Genomic DNA, 27,120 nt, shown 5'->3' with positions numbered 1-27,120 from the left:
TTTTCTAATTTTTTGATTTCTCAATTTTGAATATTTATTTCAGTTCTTTTCGATCTCCGAATTTTTAAACTTCAGCTTTTTCAATTTTTCGACTTCTCGATGTCTCAGTTTAAGAATTTTTTAATGTTTCGATTTTTGGATTTCTCAGTTTTCCGATTTTTTACTTTTGAGCTTTTCAATTTTTGGATTTTCCAATTTTTCGATGTTTCGATTTTTCAGTTATCCGATTTTTTAATTTTTGAATTTTTTAAATTCTGGAGTTCCGATTTTTCGATTTGTCGATTTACTTATAGTTTTTCGATTTTTAAATTTTAGATTTTCGAATTTTTATTTTTTGATTTTTTGATTTTTCAATTTCTCGAATTTCTGATTTTTCAGTTCTTCAGTATTTCTATTTCTCAATTTTTCAAATTTTCCTAAATTTTCAATTTACCGATTTCTCAATTAATCTATTTACGATTTTCCCATTTCTCGACTTCTCAAAGTTTAGATTTTTCAGTTCTTCAATTCTTCGATTTTTCGAATTTGCTTTATTGGTTTTTAGATTTTTCAATTTTCCAATTTTTTGATTTCTCAATATTAGGATATTTCTTTCAGTTCTTTTCGATTTTTTTTTTTTGGATTTTCAGTTTTTCGTCTTTTAAACTTTAGCTTCTTCAATTTTTCGACTGTTTTATATTTCGATTTGTCAATTTTTCAACTTTTCGATATTTTAATTTTTCAGTTTTTAAATATTCCAGATTTTTCGATTTTTCGAGTTGTCAGATCTTCTACCTATATTTTAATTTTTAAAGTTTCTCAATTTAAAATTTTAGGTTTTAAAATTTTTTTAGATCTCGATTGATCGATATTCGAATGTGTCGACGTTTTAATTGTTCAATCTCTCGATTTATCAATTTTTTGATTTCTCGATCTTTGATTTTACGATTTCTCGATGTCTTAGTTTTTGAGTTTTTCGATGTTTCAATTTTTGGTTTGTCGGTTTTTCGATTTTTGGATGTTTCGATTTTTGAATTATCCAATTTTTCAAGTTTCCAATTTTTTAATTTTTCGAGTTTCGATTTCTCGATTTGATTCTTCAGTTTTTCGATTTCGAAGAGTTTCGAATTTTTATTTTTTTGGTTATTTGATTTTTGGATTTCTCCATTTTTCAATTTTACCATATTTTAATTTTTCAATGTTTTAAATTTTCGATTTTTCAATTTGTCAGTTCTTCAAGATTAGTTAATTTTTCAAATTTTGGCGTTTCTGAATGATCAGTTTTCCGATTTCTCAATTAATCTATTTTTTGATTTTCCATTTCTCGATTTCCCAAAGTTTCGATTTTTAAAGTTTTAAAGTTTGAATGTTTCGTTCAATTTTGTGATTTTTCAGTTTCTCGGTTCTTCAATTTTTCTTCTATTTTGTAATTTTTCGATATTTCACTTTTGGGATTTTTTAAGTAGTATTTCGACTTTTCGAGTTCTGGATTTTTCGATTTCTCGACTTTTTACTGTTTGGATTTTCAATTTTTTGTAACTTTGGATTTTTCAATTTTTTGACTGTTTTATATTTTTTTCGGTATTTTAACTTTTCAGGTTTTTTTTCGATTTTTCAGTTCTTGAATATTTCTATTTTTCAATTTTTCGATTTTTTTATTTTGCCATCCTGGTTTTTCGATTTTGTCCAACAAGAGGTAACATAATTTTGAGTTTCTCGTGAGTCACTGTTGTAACATAACAGAATTTCCGGAATGTACATCCTCTATGAAATTATGTTTATCTGATTTTTTCAATTGGTGAATAGTGAAAAACTGCATAACCCGGGTCTAATCTCTCGTTGGTCTATTTACATAAAGAAAGTTTATTTTGCATTTTTTAAATAAATATTGTTATTACCAACATCAGCTGACAAAATATAATGTTTGAACATTTTGTATAGCGACAATTTGACATATTTTTAGATCAAATTGAGGATGTGAGGCAAAAATAAACAAAAATCCCCCTCTTTCGCTCTAAAACGTCTATATTTTTAAGAGGCAATATAAAAAAAATTCCTTCATTTATATTCAATGCTTAATGGCGTCATTTTTCTTTGGAAACAACAAACAAGGAAGCCCACATTTGAGTCGCTGCTGAGCGTATAATATTCCAAGATGTACCGTAATATGCAGACTTTGGCTTAAACTTCGTTTTATTGTTACTGTCGCCGAGCACAATTTACGCTTAAATCCAAAACGATTTCTATTTCAGGATGTGCTCGTTGGCACCTAAACAATTTGAAAGAACCACAATAACTCAGCTTCGAAGTGAAATAAATTTGGCTGCAGTGACGGTTTATAACTTCCAGCACTGCAATATACTGGCAACTGTTACAGAATTTCCGCAGAATACTCATGTTTTCCAATGCACGAATGAAAATTGGAAAAAGACGAGTCATAAAAGTGACTATAAGTGAATTATGTTTTCTGCAGGAAACGAGTGCAGAACGTCGAACGTAATTGCTGCATTTAGGATCAAATAAGTGAATCATTTTCTGAGGAAAATTGTGTATGTGTGCAGAAATACAACGAATTGTCAGCGGTACGTAATTAAAATTTTAAGTTACGGTTTTCGATGGTTCGTGAGAACAGTTTTGGCCGGAATTGTAAAATGTGCAAGTTTAAACTGCAAACCCTTACGAAACTTTCGTACAAATTGATTTTACTACCATTGAAATTTTATGAGTTCGGGTTTAAAAACTCTGCTGCGACAATCGTAAAAATGAATAGGGTTATAAGCAGCAGTTTAACAACCGAGGAGAAAGAAAATGGTCAAAATACCTACAGAGTAGTAGGTAATAACCTAATTTGTTACACGAGTCTTATTAATTTAATTTAATTAGTTCGAAATCAAGCTCTACGACGACTGATGCTAGATAAATTTATCCAATAATCAGCTAAAGCGACTTTCCACTTTCTAAAATTTAGTCGCTTCATTATGAAAAGCTTTGTCTCATATAATTGGCTGTCTAAAAAAATTACCACACCTATTTGTTACATTTAACGGTTACATTTTTTATCGAGGCAGGAAATTGCAACTGGTGTCTCAAACTCTCAACAAATTGAAAAAAGCATCATCGTGTTGCTCTATTTTCACGCGTGTCCTCCGTGTTGTGGGATTTTTTTCATTCTCCTTTAAAAACTGGCGAGAAACAAGCTAAATAAATAAATCGTCGTGTCATCGGAACTGTGTTCACAGCAAATTTAAAAATTTTACACGCTAGAATAATCGTTAATGAAATTTAAAACTTGAAACGCTTTGACTACTTTGTAATAAATGTAAATTTATTTCAGTGCACATATTCAGCTGCAAAAGGGCCGGTTATGAATTATTTTTACACTCGATATTTCTGATTTAGTGGTGTTAAAACTTGGAAATGGCCTGTAGACCTCGTAGTATAAGTGCTATGAATAGGGTTTGATGTTGTCTATAAAACTGTTAATAATAAAAAATTGTCGCAGAAGTTCTTTGGCTGTGCACCAGGTTATACTTATTCTGCAGAGACGATGCAGAGGAAAGTTTGCTCGTTTATAATTCAGTATACTTGTTCGAAATTCTCAAGTACAAAATATGTTAATCGAAGTTTGTTCTTAGCATTTGCAACATTACAATTGTTTTGTTTGTTGGTCGTTATTGCTAGCATTTCAGATGATAAATATGTGTCGAGCAGATTTTTTTTATCTACATGTGTAAAATGCCTTCCATCTGAACCATTTATTGAACCATGCGGGTTTTTAACTAGTTGTATTATTAAAGGACCAAAATTATGGTGATAAAAATATGAATTTAAAAACATTTACAATACATACCGTCGTAACTGTAATTTAACCTTAATTCATTAACTCTCAATTTTATCTGGACTAGTGTTTTGTTTATCGATAATAATTCTTGAGTTTTTTTAATTTTAAAGGTATAATTAAAAAATTTTACGTAAAAAAAATTACAAATGTTGGATAATAATTTACTGAGGTATTAATTCTTTTAACAATTAAGAAACTTAAAACCGATTCCTCATTCCCAAGAGTTTCTGAACTGAAAAATGATACATTATAATAGACTTAAAACCGTTAAATTAAACAAACGCTCAGGGAATAAGATCTAGCTCAAAAAATTAAGCCATGGAAAGGAAAGTATTTCGTTGAGATTAAATTGCATGAAACTCTTCCACGCAGATAAACAAACAAATATTTTCCTCTTTGTCTGCATTCCTGAAATTATCTAATCTTTCCTAAAGTGGAAAGTAAAAAAAAGCAACCAATTGTAGTTCCATTTACGTTACATCAGTTGTTCGTAAAAAATTAAACGAAACTAATTTATAATTATTTTGAAACTAATAACTTTTACAATGAATCCCATTTTGGATTTGGATTTACCAGAGTCTATTACATTAATGGGGCTGATAATAATTTGTTTACAGAGAAAACATTTCTTGCTGACATGTCAGATCGTTGAAAATTGGTGTCGGTATTATTTACTACAATATAGTGTGATTACAAAAATCTGTTTTAAATATTTTTAAGATATATGTATTAAATTTCTTTGAAAATCAAAGTAAAAGCTTTTTTTATTCATAATGGAAAATTATGAATGAGTATAATATGAATATAGTGCATCCACGAAAATCGTGGTTTTATTATATTGGCTTTATCAAATTCTTCAGTCGCGAAGAAAGAACATCTTAACTTATATCTCTAAACAGATAAATTGGTCCTATTTAGGAGAAGCGTGCCGGCCAAACACAAGAGCCGCTATACCTGAGTTTGGGATCGTGTCATAAATCTGCACCTAATAAACTGAAGCATTCGCTGAAAAGTGTACCAGTGGAGTCAAATTTGTGAAACCACTATTTTCCTGGTTCGCCTATACCTAGATTTATCTCGAGTTCTGGAAAAACTGTTTAATTGTGAAGCTTTTTTCTTCTATAGTTTCAAAAACTCTAATTTAAGATAATTCATTTAGTCAAAAATTTTTTTCGAAATTTCTGTATTATATATAGATCTTCGTTGAATTTAAGTGTCTTGAAAATTTTGTAATTCTTACCAAATTTTGTAGTTACATGTACGTCTGTCTAAAAGTGCTAGAACTAGCTATTTATACCTATTAAACTGTGGAATGCTGTTGAATAAGATAATTATAATGATATTATTACTACTATTATTATTTTTTCATAGTTTTTCCCTTAAGTGTGTTAGGAAACGAATCAAATAATATTCTATTATTTTCATTCTTTTTAGGACTCGTCAGTGACCCGAAAATGGCCGGCATTCAGGCAAGTTTTTTATCGTTACGGGTACCAAATCAAGTAATACATATCATTCCTAGTCAGGTTGTTCACACAATAGAACGACTTTTAAAGCACTATTATTATTTTTATGTTATTATTTTATCAAATTTTTGTTTCCATTTAAACATGTCGAAAAAAGGGTGTCTCTTTTATTTGATACAACCCCTGTAACTTTTTTATTTTTAAGAAAAACCTATAGTTCTTTGAGCAAATTTGTATTATTTTAAAGGAACTATGTGATGGCAACCTCACATTTTTATTATAACTTCCGGTAGAACCGGAAATGACGTTAATTTTATTTTTTTTTATGGAACACTAGGTATATTTCTCCATAAATGGAAAGATTGATTTTTTGTAAAAAGTCATAAACAACTAATATTCTAAAATCATACTTAAAAAGTTATTCAATTAAATAGACGAAATATTCATATTTGTTAATGACAATCTAGTAGCTTGAAAAATTGACACTCACGTCATTTATTTACATAAGTGATCTTTTAAAATGATACAAAATTGCTCAAAGAGCTATATGTTTATCTTTAGAAATAAAAGAAATTTAGGGGTTGTATCAAATAAAAGAAACACGTGGTATACAGGATGAGTTAACAAGCGCGCGTTCCTCAATATCTCATTAATTAGCAGAAATAGGATATTATCGATTTTTTTTGCGGTAGAAAATTTGACAGAAAAAAATTATGTGTTTATAAAAGAGAAGAAGGATAAGAAAAGAATTAAATTATTACAAAATTAAACAAATTTTAGAAAATTAAAAATAAACTGGTTATAAAGAATAGAATTCTCGCATAGAAAAAAGTCTTAAATATGGTTATACAACATCCTTCGTTGTTGTTGCCTAATGAGAATATGTACGAATATACACTGTGTTCTTTAAAAAAAAAAACGAAATCGTATGCTATGTTTCAAAAACAAAACGCTCTGTATAATCGAAAATAATTTTAACGTATACCACCCAAAGAACCGAACACTTTTAGTCTGTGATTTTTCTTATGTACAAAAATTAATAAATATCGACTTATTATATACAGGATGAATCACTAAGAGCACGTTCCTCGTTGGCTCATTAATTTATTAGAAATAAAAAAAAAGTCTAAAACTAGAGCTGTAGTTTTATAAAGACCATATATTATTTTATATTTTGATTGGCCTCCTCTTAGGCTTTATAATCAGAGCTTATTTTCAAAATTCCGATGCGACGTTGGCAAGTGGAATTCCAATTTTCAGAATTTTTTTGTCAATAGAGGGATTCACAAAAAAAATCACAATAGGGTTATTTTTAAAATTTGGGTCACAATATTGTTTGGAGAGATAAAAAACCAAACCGAATTATGCGGTGTAAATAAAATTAGGTTTTAATATACAGAGCGTTTATATAAAAAAAATAATTACAAAGTTACAAATACAATTACAAAGTGTCAAATATTTCACTTTATACCGGGTGTCTGGAAAATGGATTAACTCTCCGCTACGCTCTTAACAATCAATTGGTGAATTTGGGAAAAATAGTAAAAAAAATCCCTCTCACAGTTTGGTGGAGTTATAATGATTTTAAAATTGTTAAAATATGATCTAACCAAGTACTAACCCGCCCACCCGCCCTCTATTTTCTTAGAGAATATGTCATTTGCCAAAATCAGTTTTATCTTTGCAGGTACTAGCCCCGCTCACCCTCCCTCTATTTTCTTAGAGAGATCTCATTTGCCAAAATCAATCTTATCCTAGCAGGTACTAGCTCCGCCCACCTACCCTCTCTTTTCGTAGAGGGCATGTCATTTGGCAAAATCAATTTTATCTTAGCAGCTACTAGCCCCACCCACCCGCCTTCTTTTTTCATATAAGGTATCTCATTTGCCAAAATCGTTTTTATTTTAGTAGGTACTAGCCCCGCCCACCCACCCTTCCTTTTCTTAGAGGTTATGTCATTTGCCACAATCAGTTTTATCTTAGCAACTAGTTTACAAAAAAAGATCAAAATTTGGATTTAATGGATTTTTCTTTTGTTGGTTTTGTTTTTGTTTGTAATTTATAAATGTCTTATTAATTGTTTTTTTTTTTTTGGTTTATTTACTAATGAAAAATAACAGCTTGTTTTATTAATAATAATGCACAAAAATTAATGACTACTCGTTGATATGGTTTTTGTTCTAAAAAAAAAAATAAAAGGTGAAAAAGAAAGTATTCACATATTAGGTTCGAGCAGTGTTGCCAATTGAAATTTCACTTTTATAAAATTAGGTTTTTGTGTAATCTACTACATAAGGATTTTTTTTGGGATAGAAACGCATGAAATTTGTGATAAGACGACATGAAAAATAAAAATAAGAATTCTCTTACTAACTCTAAATTCCTGTCGAAAGTATTTAACGTACTGAAGAGTTAATCCGCCATGTTCCAAACACTCGGTACATTTGAAAATTGTAAAATTTACTTTATAAACACCCTGTATATTAAAATTTTATTTAGCTGATACGATAACAAAACGCGTACCTATCTCTAATTATTAATTAATGAGATATTGAGGACCATGCGCTTTCTGGCTCATATATTTACACAGGATTTAAACTATGAAGGACTTTTGTATAAAATAATTAACACTTTTTTTCAGATTTAGGGGAATTTCAAACATAGTTGAAAAATTAAATTTTTGACAGTGCAAATGATTATATTTTGATGTTAGGACAGTTGTTGTCAGTCTCCTTTTTATTTTTACAGAACTAAATATATTGCTACAAGTTTATGATCTTAATTTTAAATTTAAATTTAATTAATTTCTACACCAACTCTACATATTGTCATTATTAATTATAAAAGTGGTGAAGTAGGAGACAAATATTTGGTTTTCCACATACTTGATCAAGTTAATGAACAAAAAACTTTCATCAAATACACAATTATAAAAAAAAACTGGATGGAGCAGTTTCAACAGTTCAACTAAGTAGTTCTATGATGAAATGGCACTAAATTTGGCATTATATCTGAAAGTTTTCACTTTAATATCAAGCCGAAAACGAAGAGTATTATCCAGGAAGTTATAAAAGTAATCTGGAACAAGTCTCAAAAATTTTGAACGAAAATGTTATGATGAATACTGTAACATTATATTTGGTGATGTTTAAAGTCACACTGTTTGTGTACCCTAGAAACTAATAATGTTATTTAGACATAACTTCCCTCGCACTTGCAGTCAAACATTCAAGTAAATTCAATGTCTTAGAAAAAAATGTTGAGGGGTATGGGATTCGAACTCACGCGCACAGAGCTCAAGTTTTGGTGACCTCAACTTCGGGGGTAAAATCAAGGAATGCTAGTGAAATATGTCCACAGTAATTAAAAAGTTGCTGAAATTCGACGGCCTAAATCACCCGGCCACGACCTACTTGTCTCGTACGTGCGCCAGACTCGGGTACGTGAAGCATTTTTGTGATTAAAAATCACGCTCGAGGAGTAAAAATGAACAGAAATGCTTGGAATTTGTGATAAGACGGCATAAAAACAAAAATACGAATTCTCTTACCAATTCTGAATTATTGCCAAAAGCCTGCTCCCTTAGCATCCGTTGCCATCATCTTATGTATTTGAATTGCCATACAAGTCACATTATTAAAATACAGTTAAAGGACTATGTCACATAAATTTCAAACAAGGTTTATTAGCAAAATTTTTGAGACGACGTCATCAGGCAGGCGATAGACAGGTGGAAGCAAGAGACGGACATTTTCGTATTTTACAAGCTGGAAATAGTGTAGAAAATATGAAATTAACTATTCGTTAAGTAAACTCTACTATTTACAACGTTTAGAAAGTAAAAAATAAAAAATTATATAACCCCTCAAATCGTGGTGATTTTGAAAAATCAATGAAATTTAATGCGCTGTCAGCAAACTTTTCATTGTGCCTGTCAATAATAATTGATAACTGCACTAGTGCATATTTGTCACTGCCATTTGTTTATCGTTATCAGTAACTAAAATGTAAATTTATTTGCTGCGCAACTGGATTAAATTTTTTCAAATAACTAGTTCAGGCAGTTGTATCTTGAGTATATTATAGCCACAATCACTCAGGTATTGTTGATTGGAATCGTTAATTAAATTAAGGTTGTTTTTTCCGACTATCGATCTGTTTTTGTAGTTTTTTAAGAACGAATAGGAACATTTAAATGTCTCTTTCAATATTTAACGTAATACCTTTTTCGAACGTTTTCAACAAATCACATTTAATTCCAGAGATGTGTTTTTTGCTTTATTACAGCACACCGTGTTTTTATCCGCACCGTATTCGGAGACATTTCAGAAGATTCTTCCATTGTTGAAGAATCCTGTTTTTGTGTAATATCAATAATTTGTCTGTTGAAAGAGGTCGTCGGCAATATTGTTATGGAAAATGTAATGGTTACGAGAAAGACGCAGCCATCAGAAAGAATACTAAAGCAAAATAACCATTAGTCGGATGCCGGATTCAAAGAACTAAAAAAGAACGTGTTATTAAAGTCCCAATAAACCTTTCTGAGTGTCTTCGTGCGAGAACCAACTTCTCAATCCGACCCCATGTACTTGTCAATTAGAAGTGAAAACGTGCTCTAGTGCACGTATGGCTCATGAAGAGGGCTTTTGTGTCGATTATAATTGCAAAGTCACAAGGCTGACTTGTAATTATAGGTATCTGGAATGTTTGTATTGTACGACTGCGTCCCAATTGAAAATAATAGCTCCAATATCTTGCTCCTACAGCTTTAAATGGATTCTCTAAAGCACCATTGTTGATCAATAGGAAATTGGTAGCTTTCAAATTAATTGCATCTACAGACAACTACATCTTGACTAAGTGGACAAAAATAAAAAATCGGGGACCGTATCATCAAAAATTAGTGATGCTGTTAAAAATTCACCGTTAGTTTTTATTATAGACGGTTGCAATTCAATTACTGCGAGCAAAGACCACTGCAATCTCATTGAGTGCACATGTTTGTTTTGGAAACAACAACAACAGGATGTTCAGAAAGTTTAGCGCGGGTTGTTTCCTTATCTAGTGCATGTGTGAATAATAAAGTTTCGCTTATTACACGTAGTTTGTTTATTTTTTGGAACCTACACTTCACCACCGCAAGCAGATGAACAAACAGAGAGTGACACAAGTACAAAAGAGACAGATGTTACAAAAATATTGTGGCCGATTGCTAATTTTGTTTGCTGAGTGAGAAATTTGCATTTTGAGTCGGAAATGATGAAGCGAAAGAATTGCTTAGTCATGGCTCTTACGGACAAAAAGTGTTTGATCACTTTAATCGAATTTTTGTTTTGAGGCAATGATGCTGTGTCAGAAACACACACGATGCAACTTTATACATTATTGATAGGGTAAAATTTCTAAAAGCTTTTGGCGAATTATTTATCAAACATTTCAAATAAAGACATTATTTTGTAAGTTTTACTTAAAATCCGATAAGAAGTTATTGTGTGTAAGTTATACGTATTTTATTACCTGCCGAAGCGTTTAAACTAAGATTAAACATGCCTGGATAAAGTTTCTTGGTTTAATATTCTATTAAAACGGCACTAGAAAACTTACTAGACCAACCGTTTCTCTAAGTAGTTAAACTAACAACCAAGTAATTGCAGTTTTATGATTATCGATTTATATAAAAAGATAAAAACTTAACCTCCAACTTTTCAACAGATTTATTTTTTATTTTGTATTGAGTGGCAGCCATTGAATTAAAAAAAAATGCGGTTGGTTAACTTATTCAGTATACGATGTTTTTCTAGAAATCTAATTTTTCGCAGATGTATGTATGTCTGTACAACAGAAGAAGCACCTTGAAAACACCGAACGTAACACAAAATTCTAACTTATTTTGTGGCAACGTTGGCATCATTAAGGCAACAGCAGTTAATTTTAATGCGTATTTCACCAAAGTATATAAAGTATATTCTAATTTTGTAACGTTTCTTTTGTAGGTATTTAAGATTATTTTACCCGTAGCTGGTGGCAGGAAATAAAAACCCGTTTATTGCTTAAAATTTTCCTCCGTTTAATTTCATTTCTCACCAGCCCCCCTAGAAATCCGTGTGTCCGGCTTTAGAATAACCCCGGTGTACCGTCCTCGAAGAGGGAGCTGGTGCCCGAGCACCGCCGCTCCCGACCGAAGGCGCAATCTCTCTGGTGGCGTCTACGTCGGCCAGAGGTGTTACTTTCTCAGCGGCACTAATCGACTCAAGGCTTGGCACCGAGGCACGCCACCCCCACACGTTAACTGCGAAATTCCGGACCGTCACCCTCCGTCCCTCGGAATTTCGACGCAACATCAATGAGACAGTAAAAAAAAGTGTACTACTTTTTTTTATTAATGGGAACTTATTTGAAAACTTTTTAAAATAGCCGTGATACATTATTTAATAAAAAATAAATATTTAGCCCTTATACCAATAAAATATTGAATTTACGCTAGGGAATTATTGTACTAGGGTTTACTTTGCAAAAAATGGCTATAGTGTTAGGGATTTGATTAGACGGACAGAGAAACTCTCACTAAAGTGATTGCTGTAAAATTAGGAACCAATTTTAAGAATCTTGTGTAAACCATCAAACGCTAATCGAATTTGTCTGATGGCCCCCGCCAAAAATTCTATGACCTCAACTGAAAGTTTTGCTACGAAATCCTATATAAATGCTCAAACTTGTATACCTGTGATTTCACCCTTATTTTTAAACTTATGACTGCAAGTTTTTGCAAAAAAATCGTAATAGTACAACAAAATTTTAAAATTTAACTTAGAAATAACAAAACTAATCCGTTTTGAAATTTTGCAGCCTATTTAATGCCATTGTGAACATGGTAAATCTGTTTATCTCTTAAAAAATTTGACGTCATCTCTGAATTTTTTTAATTAATCTTGAAATTTATAGTTTTGGTAAAAAAATAAAATTGTAATGGTGAATTTTACAATAACCTAACATTCTTGTCGATAGATTTAACTTTTTTTTTAATTTTAACAAGACACTGACCTTGATTAGAAAGTTATGAAAGGCGTCGTAAAAGTTTATTAAATAAATGTTTCAAAAAATAGGCTTCAAGACACAACGTTATTTGTCGTAATATGTTTCAGTTTTTACAATTTTTCTTAATACAGGATGATTAGAAAAATTAGTGAATGAACCAATTAAAATTTTTCCAGAATTCTGGGAGCACTATACTATTTTCTATTTAAATAAAAAAATTAAAATTGTAGAAATAACTTTCATAATCTGTCTATGAAACTTGAATTGTATGCGCCATCTAAACAACTTTGGACCAATTTTTATTTGAAAATGCAATTTTACAACGAAATTTAAATGTATCGGGTTTCAACTGAAAAAGTCATCAATTTTGGTGTTGCTTTTTTGATAGAAGAAAACGTGGCGAAAAACGCATGTGTTTTATTAATCCATATTGTTGTGTGTAACTGATATTTCATCGTTGTCACCTGTCATCGATTAAATTTTAACTTTATATTAGACATACTTCATAACGTTTATAAACAATTAAGGGTAACGCGAACTTGAACTTCTGTTGAACACCTCATTGTGAGAGAAAGGACCTTGAAAATTATCATCAGTTAAATTAATATCACAATGGACTAAAAATGGGAGGTGTATTTTATGCTTATTTTATTTTGCAAGAAGTGTCATTTTCTTACATCAGAATTATTTTATCACAATTTGAATGTGAACATTTGTTCTCGAATTATTATTTCCAATTTGACAGTATTTAATAACTTGTAATCTTGATGAACTCATTTTAATTTTATCATTAATTAGAAATAATGTTTAATTTAACCTCATGTAAATTCTTGTTCGAAACTGTTGATAAAATGTGGGAGAATTTAATTTTGCTTGTTTCCGTTCTTGTAATTATAATACTCATTTAGTTAACGTCAAAATTCGGGAGATTTTAACCCTAACCGAAATAAACGCACACTCAAATTCAAAACTATTTTCTCTTTGTCGTTTTCATGTGAATATTTATCTGCTATCCCTACTTTCCAGTCCTGGTGAATCAGGCTGTCTAGGATGGAAGTACACCTCAGGAATGCGACTGTCTAAAATCCATAGCGCGTGTTGTGGTTGTAGCAAGGGCGAACAGACGTTCTCGAGGAGACGCCCTTCGCGCCGCATCGCTATACGACTATTAATTTTTCGCTGTATTTTCAACATACAAAAAAAAAATAGTACAAGTGTTTCACATTTTAATTAAAGCACAATTTTGTCTGGAGTTAGTTTGTCTTGACAAACTTTTAATCATATATTTTAGTCTACAGAGACATATTATCTAAATCTAATAAAAAAGAGAAACTTTAACTCACCTCTAACACGGGATATCTGAGACAAAAAATATACATTATTTACACTATCTGCTACCACTATCAAGACATATATTTACAAATAATTAGTGTCACAGTTGGTTATCGTTTACCTAAAATCACTAGTTATCGTGTAACCAATTTGTCACTAAACATAGCTTTTTTAAATTTAAGTAATAAAAGGTACCGCTTGCGATATAAATATTTGGAATATTATATTAGTTACAAATCACACAAAAACTATGATCTCACAGCCATAAAAATGGTTATATAATAGCGCGTTTGCGCAAAACAGTTTCTTAAAAAGTTTTCCTTATGCTTACACTTATAATTTATAATTATAGTTTTAACTATAATTGTAACAGTTATGCTGACGGCTTAGGACCTTACATTGGCAAGCAGAACTGACTTTCTGTCACGTAAATTTTGCACAAGAATAATTTAGAAATTTTGACGACTTGTGGCAATGTAGAAGATGTTCAGAACTACTTAGTGCATCAGTTAATACAAAAGGAGTTTCTTTTTCAGTTGCGACATAATTAGAGTTCTAAATGACACTGATTGACATTGTAGAAAAATTCTATTGTTGTCAATATAAGATGTAACGATTATGAGTGTTATAATTATAAGACATAGTTATAAGCATAAGAAAAAATTTATAAGAAAAAGTTTTGCGCAAACACGCTAATTTAAAATACGTTTATAATAGGCGACATGTAGTTACAGACAGAATTTTAATTTATTAAAAAATATAAGCTTGTTTTCAAATTGTTACTATAACAACGCACATTGTACTTCCTTGGTTTGTTTAAAAATTTCAATGGCAATTCTAAACAACAAAATTGTGCTGAAAGATATTTATAAAAAAAATGTAATAACAGAGATCCTTAGAAACGTGGGATGAACAAAATAATTAAATCCTGAAACTTGAATGAATGTGGTCGTTCTTTAGAACTCTTGCAAGTAAATTGTTTCTTTTTTGTCAGTTGCTACAAACAGAACACGTTTAAATTACAAAGGAAACACGAATCTTTATTATTTCAGTATTTGGAGTGATTCACGTGAAAAAACCGACACCGCATTTACATAACTCACGAAAAAGATAATTGCTTAAAAAATTTAATTTCGCACACACATCAAAAGGTGTAACCTATAATGAGAATAACATAGAAATTATAGCATTTTAAAATAATCCAACAAATATATTCAGTTCGGACTTTGTAGTACATATAAATATGAAGACACATCTGTTTTCAAAGCTGTTATGTTGATTGCGTCCTGAATCCTTCGTATGTCGCTAAATTCTATTTGTGGTAATAATAATGTACACTGTCATCACGCAAGTAATTACAGGACATGACTTATTAAAGCCGCATGCAATTTTAATATAACTGGTCTTCAAAAATTACTACTAATTTAAACAAACATAATGAAGCTCTGGACCACAAACATCTCAGATGTGGCCAAAGATGCCCTTGGAGGCAAAATTTTCAGTAGTCGCGAACCCCAATTAAATTCGGTTCGCTCCTTTCGTGAAAAATTTTATTGTCTCATTAATCACGTAATATTTTAATAGGCGATTTTAATTAAGTAATTACCGGTTCTTTTCGGTACGCAGAAGAAAGAAATATTTAAAATCAAGCGTCAACCCAAAATAAATTACAATCAAAATTCCATTAACCGAGTAAACAAATTCTACGAAATGAAATTAAGTATAAATTGGATCAAAACCGAGAGATCTTAAAATCGGGACATTCGTTCCGCTTAATTAAAATGTATCGGTAGTTCTGTGGATTTATCGAAGAACCACGGCCCATTGCGGTGTTGTGTCTGCTTGCGAGACGACCTTATCAAGTTTAGATTTGATAACTTCCCTCCCCTGAAGCCATAAAGACATTAAAAAGCCGACAAAGTCCGCGTGAGATATGCCCCCTGTTTCTAACATCGCCGAGGGGCCCAGATTAGACTGGCTGAAAACATGAAAAAAATGTTTCCACTGGTAATCTATGAGCCTCAGCAGGTGTTTTTCACCACGAAGGTCCTCACACCCGCATAAAATACAGGCCGAGGCACTGTGAAATGGAACATTCGGGTCACTTTTGACACAAGATTTACTTTTCAAATTCGGATGTAAATCAAAATAATAAGCAGGTGTATGTACAATATGTAAAATAAGAATGGAATGGTACTGGTGGTTTTGTGTGAATATTCAAAACTGCGGCATGAGTGTGCTATTTTTGGAATGATTAATTACAGTGGGATTAATTAATTAGTTGTGATTGATTATACTTAACATCAATTAATTAGCAAATTAAGTGTAGCAGACAATTGCATGGGAGCAAGTGAAGGTGGCGTTCACGTGCAGTAATTATTTAAATTTAATTTGTTGTATTTATTAACTTGATTAATTTTTGCAGTGACACTTTTTTACGTTTCCCTCTTTCCCATCATAGACTTCTATATACTGAGACAATTAATAAATTTTAATAAGGCATAATTAATCGTTTGAATAATAATTGATTGCTGCCTCATTATCATTTAGATTTATAATCGAACTGTGACAACCCACAGTAACACATAAAAGAAACCATGTTCTAATAATCGTAGCATTTTGTGTGGTATGTTTTATTTTTTTATGGAATTGTGTGTTGTTTCATTTAGAGATTTTTCAACATTTAGTAGGCAAAGAAAATTAAATGAAAACTCGTATGCTCGAAGTAGTTTTTCAGTGGACTTTAAAAAAAATTCTGGAACCAATATTGAATTTTATTAATCTAAAGTTCACTAACAGAAATGTTTGGTATTCTGAAATTTTAAAATTGATTTGCTTGTTTATCCCACATATTACTTAAGTATCTTTGCTGGAACATTGAATGCTAACCGCATATTATTTCCATTCACGGCTGTACTTAAGCATTTTACCATCTACATGTTATTCTTAATATACGACAACACTCGGTCTAGTAGTTTCGAAGATTATCTGTCCAATAAAAATCGACAGAGACACCAGACAGACAAACAGCAGACAAAAGATAAAGAGACGATAAACAGATGAGAGCCGGACGAGCGCTAGATGGAAACGGGAGACCACTTTTTTCGTACTCTTGGCGTCATGAAACGTCGAGAAAACATGACAGTAGTTTACGCTTGCCCATACGCTCGTGAAATACAAAGCGAATGCGTGCAGCCTTATGTTAAGTTGTGCAAATTAGACTTGATGCGGAGAAATGACGGTCGTTACAAATTCAGTGGAAATTTAAATTACTGTTAAAGTAATTATTGCTTTTAAAATGACTCTATTATTAAATAGTTCTTTAAAAGTCTGTTATGGTGAATGCTAGTGGTAGTGATAATTTTCGGTAAAAATTGGTACATAATTTAAGATTTTATTTTTCGCCGTTTTTATAGATGTTTTCGGAAAAATAAAACTAATAAAACATTAGGTCACGCAACCCAAAATACACCCTTCAAGTTCAAGTTACGCAACACGTTTCACTGTTGTCGTAAGCGGTATGAGTAACTTGAGCAGAAATTTAAAAATCACCTGATATGTGTTAAAAAATGTGTTTTGAGATGCAGCGTTATTTTCGCTTTAGTAAGACGTTTTTGTTTTTTAGAACTGTTTGTTAAAATTCGGCATGCAAATTATATGTTACACAACTAAAAATTAATTGATGACGTTTTCAATATTTGGTCGGAAATGATCCTGCCTGGTGTATTTAAATCAAACACCCTCTAAATTTTTCAGCCAACTAAACCCTCCGCGCCCGCATCCTATCCCCACTACCGCGCTTCCCTCTCCACCGTTAGTCGAGTGGAAGGGGAGCCCGCATCGGGTATATATATCGCAGCTCGTCGCCACGTATTCAGTTTATCCTCTGCTTGCACGATAAAGACTTCCGAGATGTATACGATTTTGCCTTTCGTCCGCGCTGCTGAATCTGCCCTGCCAGATTTACCAGTAGAGCTCTGGGCCACCATTTTGAGGTAAGTCATATTTTTATTTTTGTTATTATATTTGTACTAATATTTTGTTTGTTACAGATGTTTGGACCCATCTTCGCTTTTGGCTGCCACCAGATCCAATGACCTATGGGAACGCGTCACCCAAGGAGATCCAGTCTTGAGGAAGACAATCAAGGACCAGCTGGCGTTGGAAAAGCGAAGACGACGGGAGGAGATGCTGAATCCCAAACTGTTGCTCTCCATTACCAGAGAAGGATCCGGAAGGCTGTTTGGATCCAACGGCAACAAAGTTGTTCGGAGACAGTCTTCACTTCAAGGACCAGTTAACATCCAAGGAAAGAGGAAACGTCGCCAGAATAAAGACGTTGGACCTCTTTGTAAAAAAATAATTCAGAGCAATGAACATTGTAAAATAATAAGATGTTAATAAAATTATTGTAAAATTTTTATTTATTTTATTTTAACTCAACGTATAATCAACTCAATTAGCTGCAAATAATTTTGCAAGGAATAGCGTAAAATCTTCAGTAGAATGGAAACTTAAGATCACTGAGCAAGAATAGAAGAATGAGGGACAGTTTTTATTAGAATTCTGTCTTTTAAAGAAAGAAAGTACACACAGAAGTATCACTTTCTTTACCTGGCTAATAAAAATCGACACAGACGACAGACAGAAGACAAAGGGGCGACAAACAAGTGACCGCTAGATGGAAATGGGAGACCACTTTTTTCGTACACTTGGCGTCATGAAACGTTGAGAAACCATGACAATAGCTTACGCATACGCTCGTGAAGTACAAAACGATTGCGTACAGTCTTATGTTAAGTTGTGCAAATTAGAGTTGATGCGGAGAAATGACGGTCGTTACAAATTCAGTGGAAATTTAAATTATTGCTTTTAAAATGACTCTACTATTAAAGAGTTCTTTAAAAGTCTGTTATGGTGAATGCTGGTAGTGTTAATTTGCATACAAGTATGTGTAAAAAAATTTTTCTTCAAATTTTAATTAACAATATACTGAAATGTTGGTTTCGTGTAAAAATAGGTACATAATTTAATATTTTATTTTTCGCCGTTTTTATAGATGTTTTCGGAAAAATAAAACCAATAAAACATTAGGTCACGCAAACCAAAATACATCCTTCAAGTTCAAGTTACACAACACGTTTCACTGTTGACGTAAGCGTCATGAGCAACTAGAGCAGAAATTTAAAAATCACCTGATATGTGTTAAAAATTGTGTTTTGAGATGCAGCGTTACTTTCGCTTTAGTAAAATGTTTTTGTTTTTTAGAACTGTTTGTTAAAATTTGACATGCAAATTATATGTTACGCAGTTAAAAATTTATTGATGACGTTTTCAATATTTTGGTCGGAAATGATCCTGACTGGTGTCTTTAAATCAAACACACCCTAAATTTTTCACTTTTGAATGCGCAAGAAAAAAATACATTAAAAAACGCAAGTCAATTAAAGCCACCGCGCCCGCACCCTATCCCCACTACCGCACTTCCCTCTCCACCGTTAGTCGAGTGGAAGGGGACCCCGTATCGGGTATATATACCGCAGCTCGTCGCCACCTATTCAGTTTATCCTCTGCTTGCACGATAAAGACTTCCGAGATGTATAGAATTTTGCCTTTCGTCTGCGCTGCTGAATCTGTCCTGCCAGATTTACCAGTAGAGCTCTGGGCCACCATTTTGAGGTAAGTCATATTTTTATTTTTGTTATTATATTTGTACTAATATTTTGTTCGTTTCAGATGTTTGGACCCATCTTCGCTTTTGGCTGCCACCAGATCCAATGATCTATGGGAACGCGTCACCCAAGGAGATCCAACCTTGAGGAAGACAATCAAGGACCATTTGGCGTTGGAAAAGCGAAGACGACGAGAGGAGATGCTGAATCCCAGACTGTTGCTCTCCGTAACCAGAGAAGGATCCGGAAGACTGTTTGGATCCAACGCCACCAAAGTTCTTCGGAAACAGTCTTCAGTTCAAAAACCAGTTAACATCCAAGGAAAGAGGAAACGTCGCCAGAATAAAGACGCCGGACCTCTTCGCAAAAAAATAATTCAAAGCAATGAACATTGTAAAATAATAAGATGTTAATAAAATTATTGTAAAATTTTTATTTATTTTATTTTAACTCAACGTATAATCAACTCAATTAGCTGCAAATAATTTTGCAAGGAATAGTGTAAAATCTTCAGTAGAATGGAAACTTAAGATCACTGAGCAAGAATAGAAGAATGAGGGACAGTTTTTATTAGAATTCTGTCTTTTAAAGAAAGAAAGTACACACAGAAGTATCACTTTCTTTACCTGGCTAATAAAAATCGACACAGACGACAGACAGAAGACAAAGGGGCGACAAACAGATGACCGCTAGATGGAAATGGGAGACCACTTTTTTCGTACACTTGGCGTCATGAAACGTTGAGAAACCATGACAATAGCTTACGCATACGCTCGTGAAGTACAAAACGATTGCGTACAGTCTTATGTTAAGTTGTGCTGATTAAAGTTGATGCGGAGAAATGACGGTCGTTACAAATTCAGTGGAAATTTAAATTATTGCTTTTAAAATGACTCTACTATTAAAGAGTTCTTTAAAAGTCTGTTATGGTGAATGCTGGTAGTGTTAATTTGCATACAAGTATGTGTAAAAAAAATTTTCTTGAAATTTTAATTAACAATATACTGAAATGTTGGTTTCGTGTAAAAATAGGTACATAATTTAATATTTTATTTTTCGCCGTTTTTATAGATGTTTTCGGAAAAATAAAACCAATAAAACATTAGGTCACGCAAACCAAAATACACCCTTCAAGTTCAAGTTGCACAACACGTTTCACTGTTGACGTAAGCGTCATGAGCAACTAGAGCAAAAATTTAAAAATCACCTGATATGTGTTAAAAACTGTGTTTTGAGATGCAGCGTTACTTTCGCTTTAGTAAAATGTTTTTGTTTGTTAGAACTGTTTGTTAAAATTTGACATGCAAATTATGTGTTACGCAGTTAAAAATTTATTGATGACGTTTTCAATATTTTGGTCGGAAATGATTCTGACTGGTGTCTTTAAATCAAACACCCTCTAAATTTCTCACTTTTGAATGCGCAAGAAAAAAATACATTAAAAAACGCAAGTCAATTAAAGCCACCGCGCCCGCACCCTATCCCCACTACCGCACTTCCCTCTCCACCGTTAGTCGAGTGGAAGGGGACCCCGTATCGGGTATATATACCGCAGCTCGTCGCCACCTATTCAGTTTATCCTCTGCTTGCACGATAAAGACTTCCGAGATGTATAGAATTTTGCCTTTCGTCTGCGCTGCTGAATCTGTCTTGCCAGATTTACCAGTAGAGCTCTGGGCCACCATCTTAAGGTAAGTCATATTTTTATTTTTGTTATTATATTTGTACTAATATTTTGTTTGTTTCAGATGCTTGGACCCATCTTCGCTTTTGGCTGCCGTCAGATCCAATGACCTGTGGGACCGCGTCACCCAAGGAGTTCCAGTCTTGAGGAGGACAATCAAGGATCAGCTGGCGTTGGAAAAGCAAAGACGACGAGAGGAGATGCTGAATCCCAGACTGTTGCTCTCCATAACCAGAGAAGGATCCGGAAGGCTGTTTGGATCCAACGGCAACAAAGTTGTTCGGAGACAGTCTTCAGTTCAGGGACCAGTTAACATCCAAAGAAAGAGGAAACGTCGCCAGAATAAAGACGTTGGACCTCTTTGTAAAAAAATAATTCAGAGCAATGAACATTGTAAAATAATAAGGTGTTGATAAAAACTGTTGTATAATTTTTGTTTATTTTATTTTATTAAAAAAATAATATCAAAATCTTCAGTAGAATGAAAACTTAAGATCGGTGAGTGAGAATAGAAGAATGAGGGACAGCATTTAATGACAATTCTGTCTCTTAAAGAAAGAAACACACAGAAGTTTTACTTTCCTTGACGATTTTTTTATGCATGGGATATACAATACATACAGTAGATTCTGCAAGGGGGTAAAAATTTTCACCACGTTATCGAGGAAATTTGTCTTTTCTCATCAGTAGTTATTTCATCACATAAAACTTGCAGGAACTTAATGTTTAATTTCTGTTCACGAGTCATCCATTTAGGTGTAGTGGATTATTTAGAATAATCTTTCCGTGTGTACTAAGCACTTTTTTTGAGGGTTTATCTTGGATTAAAATATTCGCTCTCGGCATATTAAATTTCAAATATTTAAGAATTCTCAACTTTGAAATAAATAGTCCAACCTTTTCAGTTTTACACTTAGAATAAACAAATGTAATTTACCCTCCACCTTAAAAACCCATTTGCTGAAAATATTCCCTTTGGTGTTTCCCACAGAGATGGCAATTTTCTTCCAGTGATTTAATTTCGTTTTTAAATAACATTCATTTTCGTACTAAGCCAATGGATATTTGTATAGTTTTAAAGTTCCTTATCATTTGGTGGAATATACATATATATATTTCCAAAGCAACATTTTTCAGCTGGAAAATTCTCAAAATGTATTTATTCTAGCGTTGACGAAGTTCCTAGTTGTCTCTTAAAAGAAAGTGTTTCAATATTCACAACACCATTTCTGCACATTCTCAACTTAGTTCTAAACATTTCAACAGACAGTTGGAAGAAATGACTTGTTGCATCCCATTCATAGACTTGGTCATTCGGCGCTCCACGGAGAGCAAATCTTGGACCTCTACTATTTTAATTATGTATCAGTGATACACTGAGAATTATAAGGTGTCAGAAGCGGTTTCTTTTTTGAGCATTAAAAAACCTTTAACTAGAGGGTTTGTTTGTATCGTCCGTTATATTCCTTGATCCCCAAAGTATAGTACAATATATTATATTAAACAAACTCTTCAATATTTCAACGTTTGATTACAAATAAATTATTGTTTCAACTATTGTGTTGAAAACTGATATAAGATGTTTAGATTTATGTACGGAAATATAAGGATTCATTAATGTTAAAACACTTAGGGCCGGTTTATAGTAGATGAATTAAACATTTAACTTGTATTAAAATTTAACATGCGATTAACCCGTCGAACTGACTATTTGATTGGTTGAATTTGACCCCGTGATCGATTAATTGCATGATTAAATTAATGGAGTGATTAAGTACCTCTGCAAATCGAGTCTTAATGTATTAGATTTTTTCGTAATCAGAACTTGTCTTGAATATGTTGCACTCATTTATATCTGTAATCTTATAGATAAATCTTATTTACCAAACTGAGAAAGAAAATTAAAAAAAAATTACTTTTAAACAGCTTTAAACATTTACGCTGGCATTTATCAATTTTCTCTTTCTGGGAGAAATCTTGTACTAAACACGAGAACGAATGTTATTCCTTAAGGATACTGAAGCTTTAAGTCACAGCATTAGATCACAAATGTGAAGTTTACGGAAAATTAATTATGACTGTTTGAATTAAATGTCGTGAAAATAAATGAGCTGTAGATATGAAGTTTCCAGTTTGATCGATAAGATTGCTCCTTCCTTTTATAGTGTACGTGGCTTTATCATGATTTTGAAGATGGCATCATTATGCAATTAATTTAATCGATATTGCACATGTTCGTCCAGCAAGTAGCTATCAATTTCTGATATTTATCGAACTCGCAAAATCACGACGTCGAACCTCAACAATGGTCAACCTAATCTAGATGTGTTCGGGTCATGATCGTGTCCAGAAGTGCATCAGATTTACACCACAAGATTCTAATAATTATATCTGAAAACAGTTCCAGTTTTTTTAAACAGCGTTTGTTTAATATTTTTCAGAAGACGATTGTTTGCCGGGATCAATTTTTCAGTAGTAAGCAAACAGCGAAATAAACATCCTAAGCTAACAAAAAGAATAAATATTTTCGCTCACTTTGCCCGCTATTCAGCATTTATAAAACGATTATTACCCTACTATAGATAAAAAACGTTCCGCAAGTAATTGTTGGCATTATTAACTTCGCTCCGTAGATCTTATGTTCAAGAATAAATCTTCATTAGTTGTCTGAATTACACGCTTGATTGATGGATTAGCATTCCGGCACGATCAATCAAAAGTTGAAAGTTGTCTATTCAAAACTTTGATTTCAGGTTAATTCGTCGATTTATTCATTAAGGAAACTTCTCAAAAAACGCGACTACCACATTCTTTCAGACTCAAACAAGTTTCATCCGTTGAAAAATGGATGAGGTAAAGTTTTTGGGTCAAGTGATCAGTGAAATTAATTATTCACGCAGATATGGATTCAGTTTAAATCGCGTAGGAGGTTATGTGTGTATTTTACTCATTTACCGCATGTTTAAAAAATAAAGCCGATATTTTCCTTGACATTTGGAAAGATGGGCTTTGTCGACATGGAGAACGAGGAACAATATATTCCACGTCAGAAATAAATGACGAAGTGTGAAAGTAATTAAAAATAGAGAAACCTAATGATTAGTTAAACGTTTTAAATTAAAAATAAACTTTAACAAATCGAGAAACCATACAAATTCCTAAAAATAAAGCGTCGCATTCATAATTCATCATAGCATTCGTTGGTAAAACGTAACAGAATTACAATGCACACGAAAATAGAACGATCGAGTTGATGATACTCAATTGCCTTCCATTTCAAAATAACCGATTCTAAGAAATAATAACATAGTCGACGGTAATAAAAATGTTACACGACAATAGCGAAAGTTGGAATTGTATAATTATATTTTTTGTACACATAGTACATGATAAACTAGAACACACCAATCCTATGTTTTCATAAGTAATAATACGGGCAACCAATGCAGAGGCACAGCATTGGTTTAAACTGTTCAAATGCGTCGTGACGTCATCAACTTTGTAAGAGGAACATATAATATTATTTTAAGGAGAAACCGGACATTGAAAAATGACCTATGACTTTTTTAAATTTTTGTTTACGTTAGTTTTTTTTCTTGGTGTTCTTTAGGTGATTGTTAGTTACTCAAAATAAGCACTTGGTTATTTACAACTATAAAAATTAAAGAGTAAAAAAGATGGCAGTAAATATATCGAGATGACAAAGCGTTTTAAAAAATCGTGTAATAATATTAAGAAAAGTCTCCACAAAAGCTTTTTGTGGAAGAGCGGATGTCTAAATTGAATTAAACACTTCCCGGAGAAATATTTTTCGTCACCTTTCGCCACACATCCATTCAATTACATCTCAATTAGAGAGAATCTCCGGCGGCTTCGTGCCACATTTCATCTAAATCCACGAATTTAAACGCCGATGACACACTTATCGCGGGCGGTTTGTTGACAAAATTCTGTTATTTACGATGATCCTGGGCACAAAATCCCAATAATCACCGAATTACAATAAGTGTGTACTTTGTGGCAGGAGCAAATTTATTGGGTCACATTATCGGTACATGTTTGCCGGAGCACGCACACAGCAAAAGATTATTACATTCCGGGGGCTTTCCTGCAGCATTGTCCCGGAGTGTATCTTATAAAAGCTCTGGTGCAAGCCGCCTCCAGGAATTTTTATACGCAAGGGTGTGTCCAATAAATTTCAGCGTAAATGTCAACTTCACGTGCAAATTTGTTGCAAGTATACTCGGTTTATTGGAGTTTATTGGCTTTTCCAGCTGGAACGATAAATCCAAACGGTGAATTTCACTTTTCAAACGGTTAAGTTAAAAGACCAAACTGATATAATACCCGGTACATAAATTTCTCCCTTTGGGAAAAAACCTTTTGTAATCAAATAATGAAAAGATAATTTCTTACGGTGCACGGTCAATGTATCAGCGATTTATCTCGTACTTTATATTTTTCCGGACTTAATTACCCTCGATTATGCTTTTGTCGCTGGAGTTTTTGTGGGGGCCATTAGAAATTCATATATTGTTACACCGAGGCCGCTGCGACAAAAAATTAATAGAAGACTAACAGGAAACCATAAACTAACATCACAGCGTATTATCTTCCAAAGAAACCCGATTTGATATCTTTTTTATTCCACATAAAATAATTTTACGTCCAACTTCACCGACAGCATGATAAATACGTTTAAACACGACTTTTAAATCGACAAATATAAACACGACAATGAAAGCTGATACTTCGTAGCGGCAATTAAGTTTACGTGCTGAAAAACGACATCTGTACCTCGGCGTTTGCCTTAGAAAAAGTTAACGAGGCGATCGTCCATGTTTCCAGAATCTGACTTTTTGTCTTCAAAGACAGCGGCTGCCTTTACCGAGAATATTCCACCTGAAAAAATCCGACGAGAACCTCTATAATTTCGCTCCACAAGCTGCTATTAAGTTATCAACAGAATTTTCAATTTCTAGGAATCGCACGAAAAAATCAATTTCGAAAAGTAAATGTGTCACCTCACACCCATTTCCTGTAGCCTTCATGTGTCTGTTATGCCGAGTTTGTTATTAATTTTTCAATTATCTGATCCGAAGAATTCCTCCGGGTGATTGAAAAGAGAAGGTTGGCCAACAAATGTCAGACATGGATCGATGCAAACGCGGTGTAATGTCGGTCGGCATTGTTCGAAAAAACCAGCGCAAAAGAATTTTTCGCGAAAAACGGTAGGGTGGCCTGGTTTAACTTTCTCGATACTGGAATGAGGCAATAAATTGGATGTCGAGACTTTAACGGATTTTTACGTTTTGCGATTCTCTAAGTTGTTTTTTTCATTTTTTAACATTTCTCTTTGATCAGTGGCCAGTTGTAATTAAATGAATAGATGTAAAAGCAGGGTGAAATTAAGTACAAAAATTCGGACATAATTATATACCTATCACTAGATAATAAGATATGGAGCATTTTTTACAAATTGCGTGTCACATGCGAGAGCTGTGCACTAAATTTTAACGCAAATGTATTTTCACACCTACGTCACCTAAAAAAAATCTCACACAATGTTGAAACCGTTTTAGCGATGATAATAATGCAGACAGAAAATAAGTAGTCGACAGGACTGTCTGCCTTTCTATTTATATCCCCAACTTCTACTTCCTCCATTCTTATTCTCCCTATCCACAAGACCAAAACGGGAAAAGTGGGGGATACAATCAAACTTTGAACAGTCTATTCTTGTTGTTAAAGATTGCTAAACTCTCAAAAATATCTAGAAATTTACAATTAATAAACTAACTTTCACTATAATTTTTAAGCAATTTTCAGCATCTTATCAAAAATATGTCAGGTTTTGTAGATTCTCGGTTTTGACCAGAAAAGTAAGATTTACTAACTTCTGTTGGAAAAGTGCGAAGTGTATTAGTGTTTTTTTTTAAACATATCAAAATTTCTTGTTATTTTTGATATTCTTTATCTTTCTGTCTAGTCTTTTAAGTTTAGTTCGTGATACAAAAAATTGATATCATTTAGAAAAAATGTTTATTGAAATTTCTATTTAGGTGAATAGATTTCCTCAAAATGTTATTTCAATGTGTTTTACCTAAAAAT

General features: G+C 32.7%; 3 protein-coding genes across 3 annotated transcripts; all 3 read left to right on the top strand.

Annotated features, from left to right (window-relative positions):
- Nucleotides 1-17,493: 17,493 nt before the first annotated feature.
- On the top strand, nucleotides 17,494-18,072 carry LOC135135657 (uncharacterized). The gene is made up of 2 exons (XM_064064783.1): nucleotides 17,494-17,648; nucleotides 17,706-18,072. Exons 1-2 carry the CDS (start codon nucleotides 17,566-17,568, stop codon nucleotides 18,052-18,054), a joined length of 432 nt encoding a protein of 143 aa, XP_063920853.1. The 5' UTR covers nucleotides 17,494-17,565; the 3' UTR covers nucleotides 18,055-18,072.
- A 1,169-nt stretch (nucleotides 18,073-19,241) lies between these two features.
- Nucleotides 19,242-19,756, top strand: LOC135135692 (uncharacterized). Its single transcript, XM_064064833.1, has 2 exons — nucleotides 19,242-19,332; nucleotides 19,390-19,756. Exons 1-2 carry the CDS (start codon nucleotides 19,250-19,252, stop codon nucleotides 19,736-19,738), a joined length of 432 nt encoding a protein of 143 aa, XP_063920903.1. The 5' UTR covers nucleotides 19,242-19,249; the 3' UTR covers nucleotides 19,739-19,756.
- Nucleotides 19,757-20,925: 1,169 nt separating this feature from the next.
- Nucleotides 20,926-21,422, top strand: LOC135135626 (uncharacterized). Its single transcript, XM_064064717.1, has 2 exons — nucleotides 20,926-21,016; nucleotides 21,074-21,422. Exons 1-2 carry the CDS (start codon nucleotides 20,934-20,936, stop codon nucleotides 21,420-21,422), a joined length of 432 nt encoding a protein of 143 aa, XP_063920787.1. The 5' UTR covers nucleotides 20,926-20,933.
- Nucleotides 21,423-27,120: the final 5,698 nt, after the last annotated feature.

Source organism: Zophobas morio, unplaced genomic scaffold (assembly GCF_036711695.1).
Source record: "Zophobas morio isolate AGI-343-1 ecotype UQ-CSIRO unplaced genomic scaffold, CSIRO_AGI_Zmor_V1 ptg000024l, whole genome shotgun sequence".
In the NCBI taxonomy this organism is placed as follows: Eukaryota; Metazoa; Arthropoda; class Insecta; order Coleoptera; family Tenebrionidae; genus Zophobas; species Zophobas morio.
Note: the sequence above shows the minus strand (reverse complement) of the source record. Positions and strands in the feature narration are given on the sequence as shown.

What these genes read in the sequence shown, in the direction of transcription:
- LOC135135657 (XM_064064783.1), top strand. Translation starts at nt 17,566, where the DNA reads ATGTATACGATTTTGCCTTTCGTCCGCGCTGCTGAATCTGCCCTGCCA. An exon ending in CTCTGGGCCACCATTTTGAG is followed by an intron (nt 17,649 to 17,705) that starts GTAAGTCATATT and finishes TGTTTGTTACAG; the next exon opens with ATGTTTGGACCCATCTTCGC.
- LOC135135692 (XM_064064833.1), top strand. Translation starts at nt 19,250, where the DNA reads ATGTATAGAATTTTGCCTTTCGTCTGCGCTGCTGAATCTGTCCTGCCA. An exon ending in CTCTGGGCCACCATTTTGAG is followed by an intron (nt 19,333 to 19,389) that starts GTAAGTCATATT and finishes TGTTCGTTTCAG; the next exon opens with ATGTTTGGACCCATCTTCGC.
- LOC135135626 (XM_064064717.1), top strand. Translation starts at nt 20,934, where the DNA reads ATGTATAGAATTTTGCCTTTCGTCTGCGCTGCTGAATCTGTCTTGCCA. An exon ending in CTCTGGGCCACCATCTTAAG is followed by an intron (nt 21,017 to 21,073) that starts GTAAGTCATATT and finishes TGTTTGTTTCAG; the next exon opens with ATGCTTGGACCCATCTTCGC.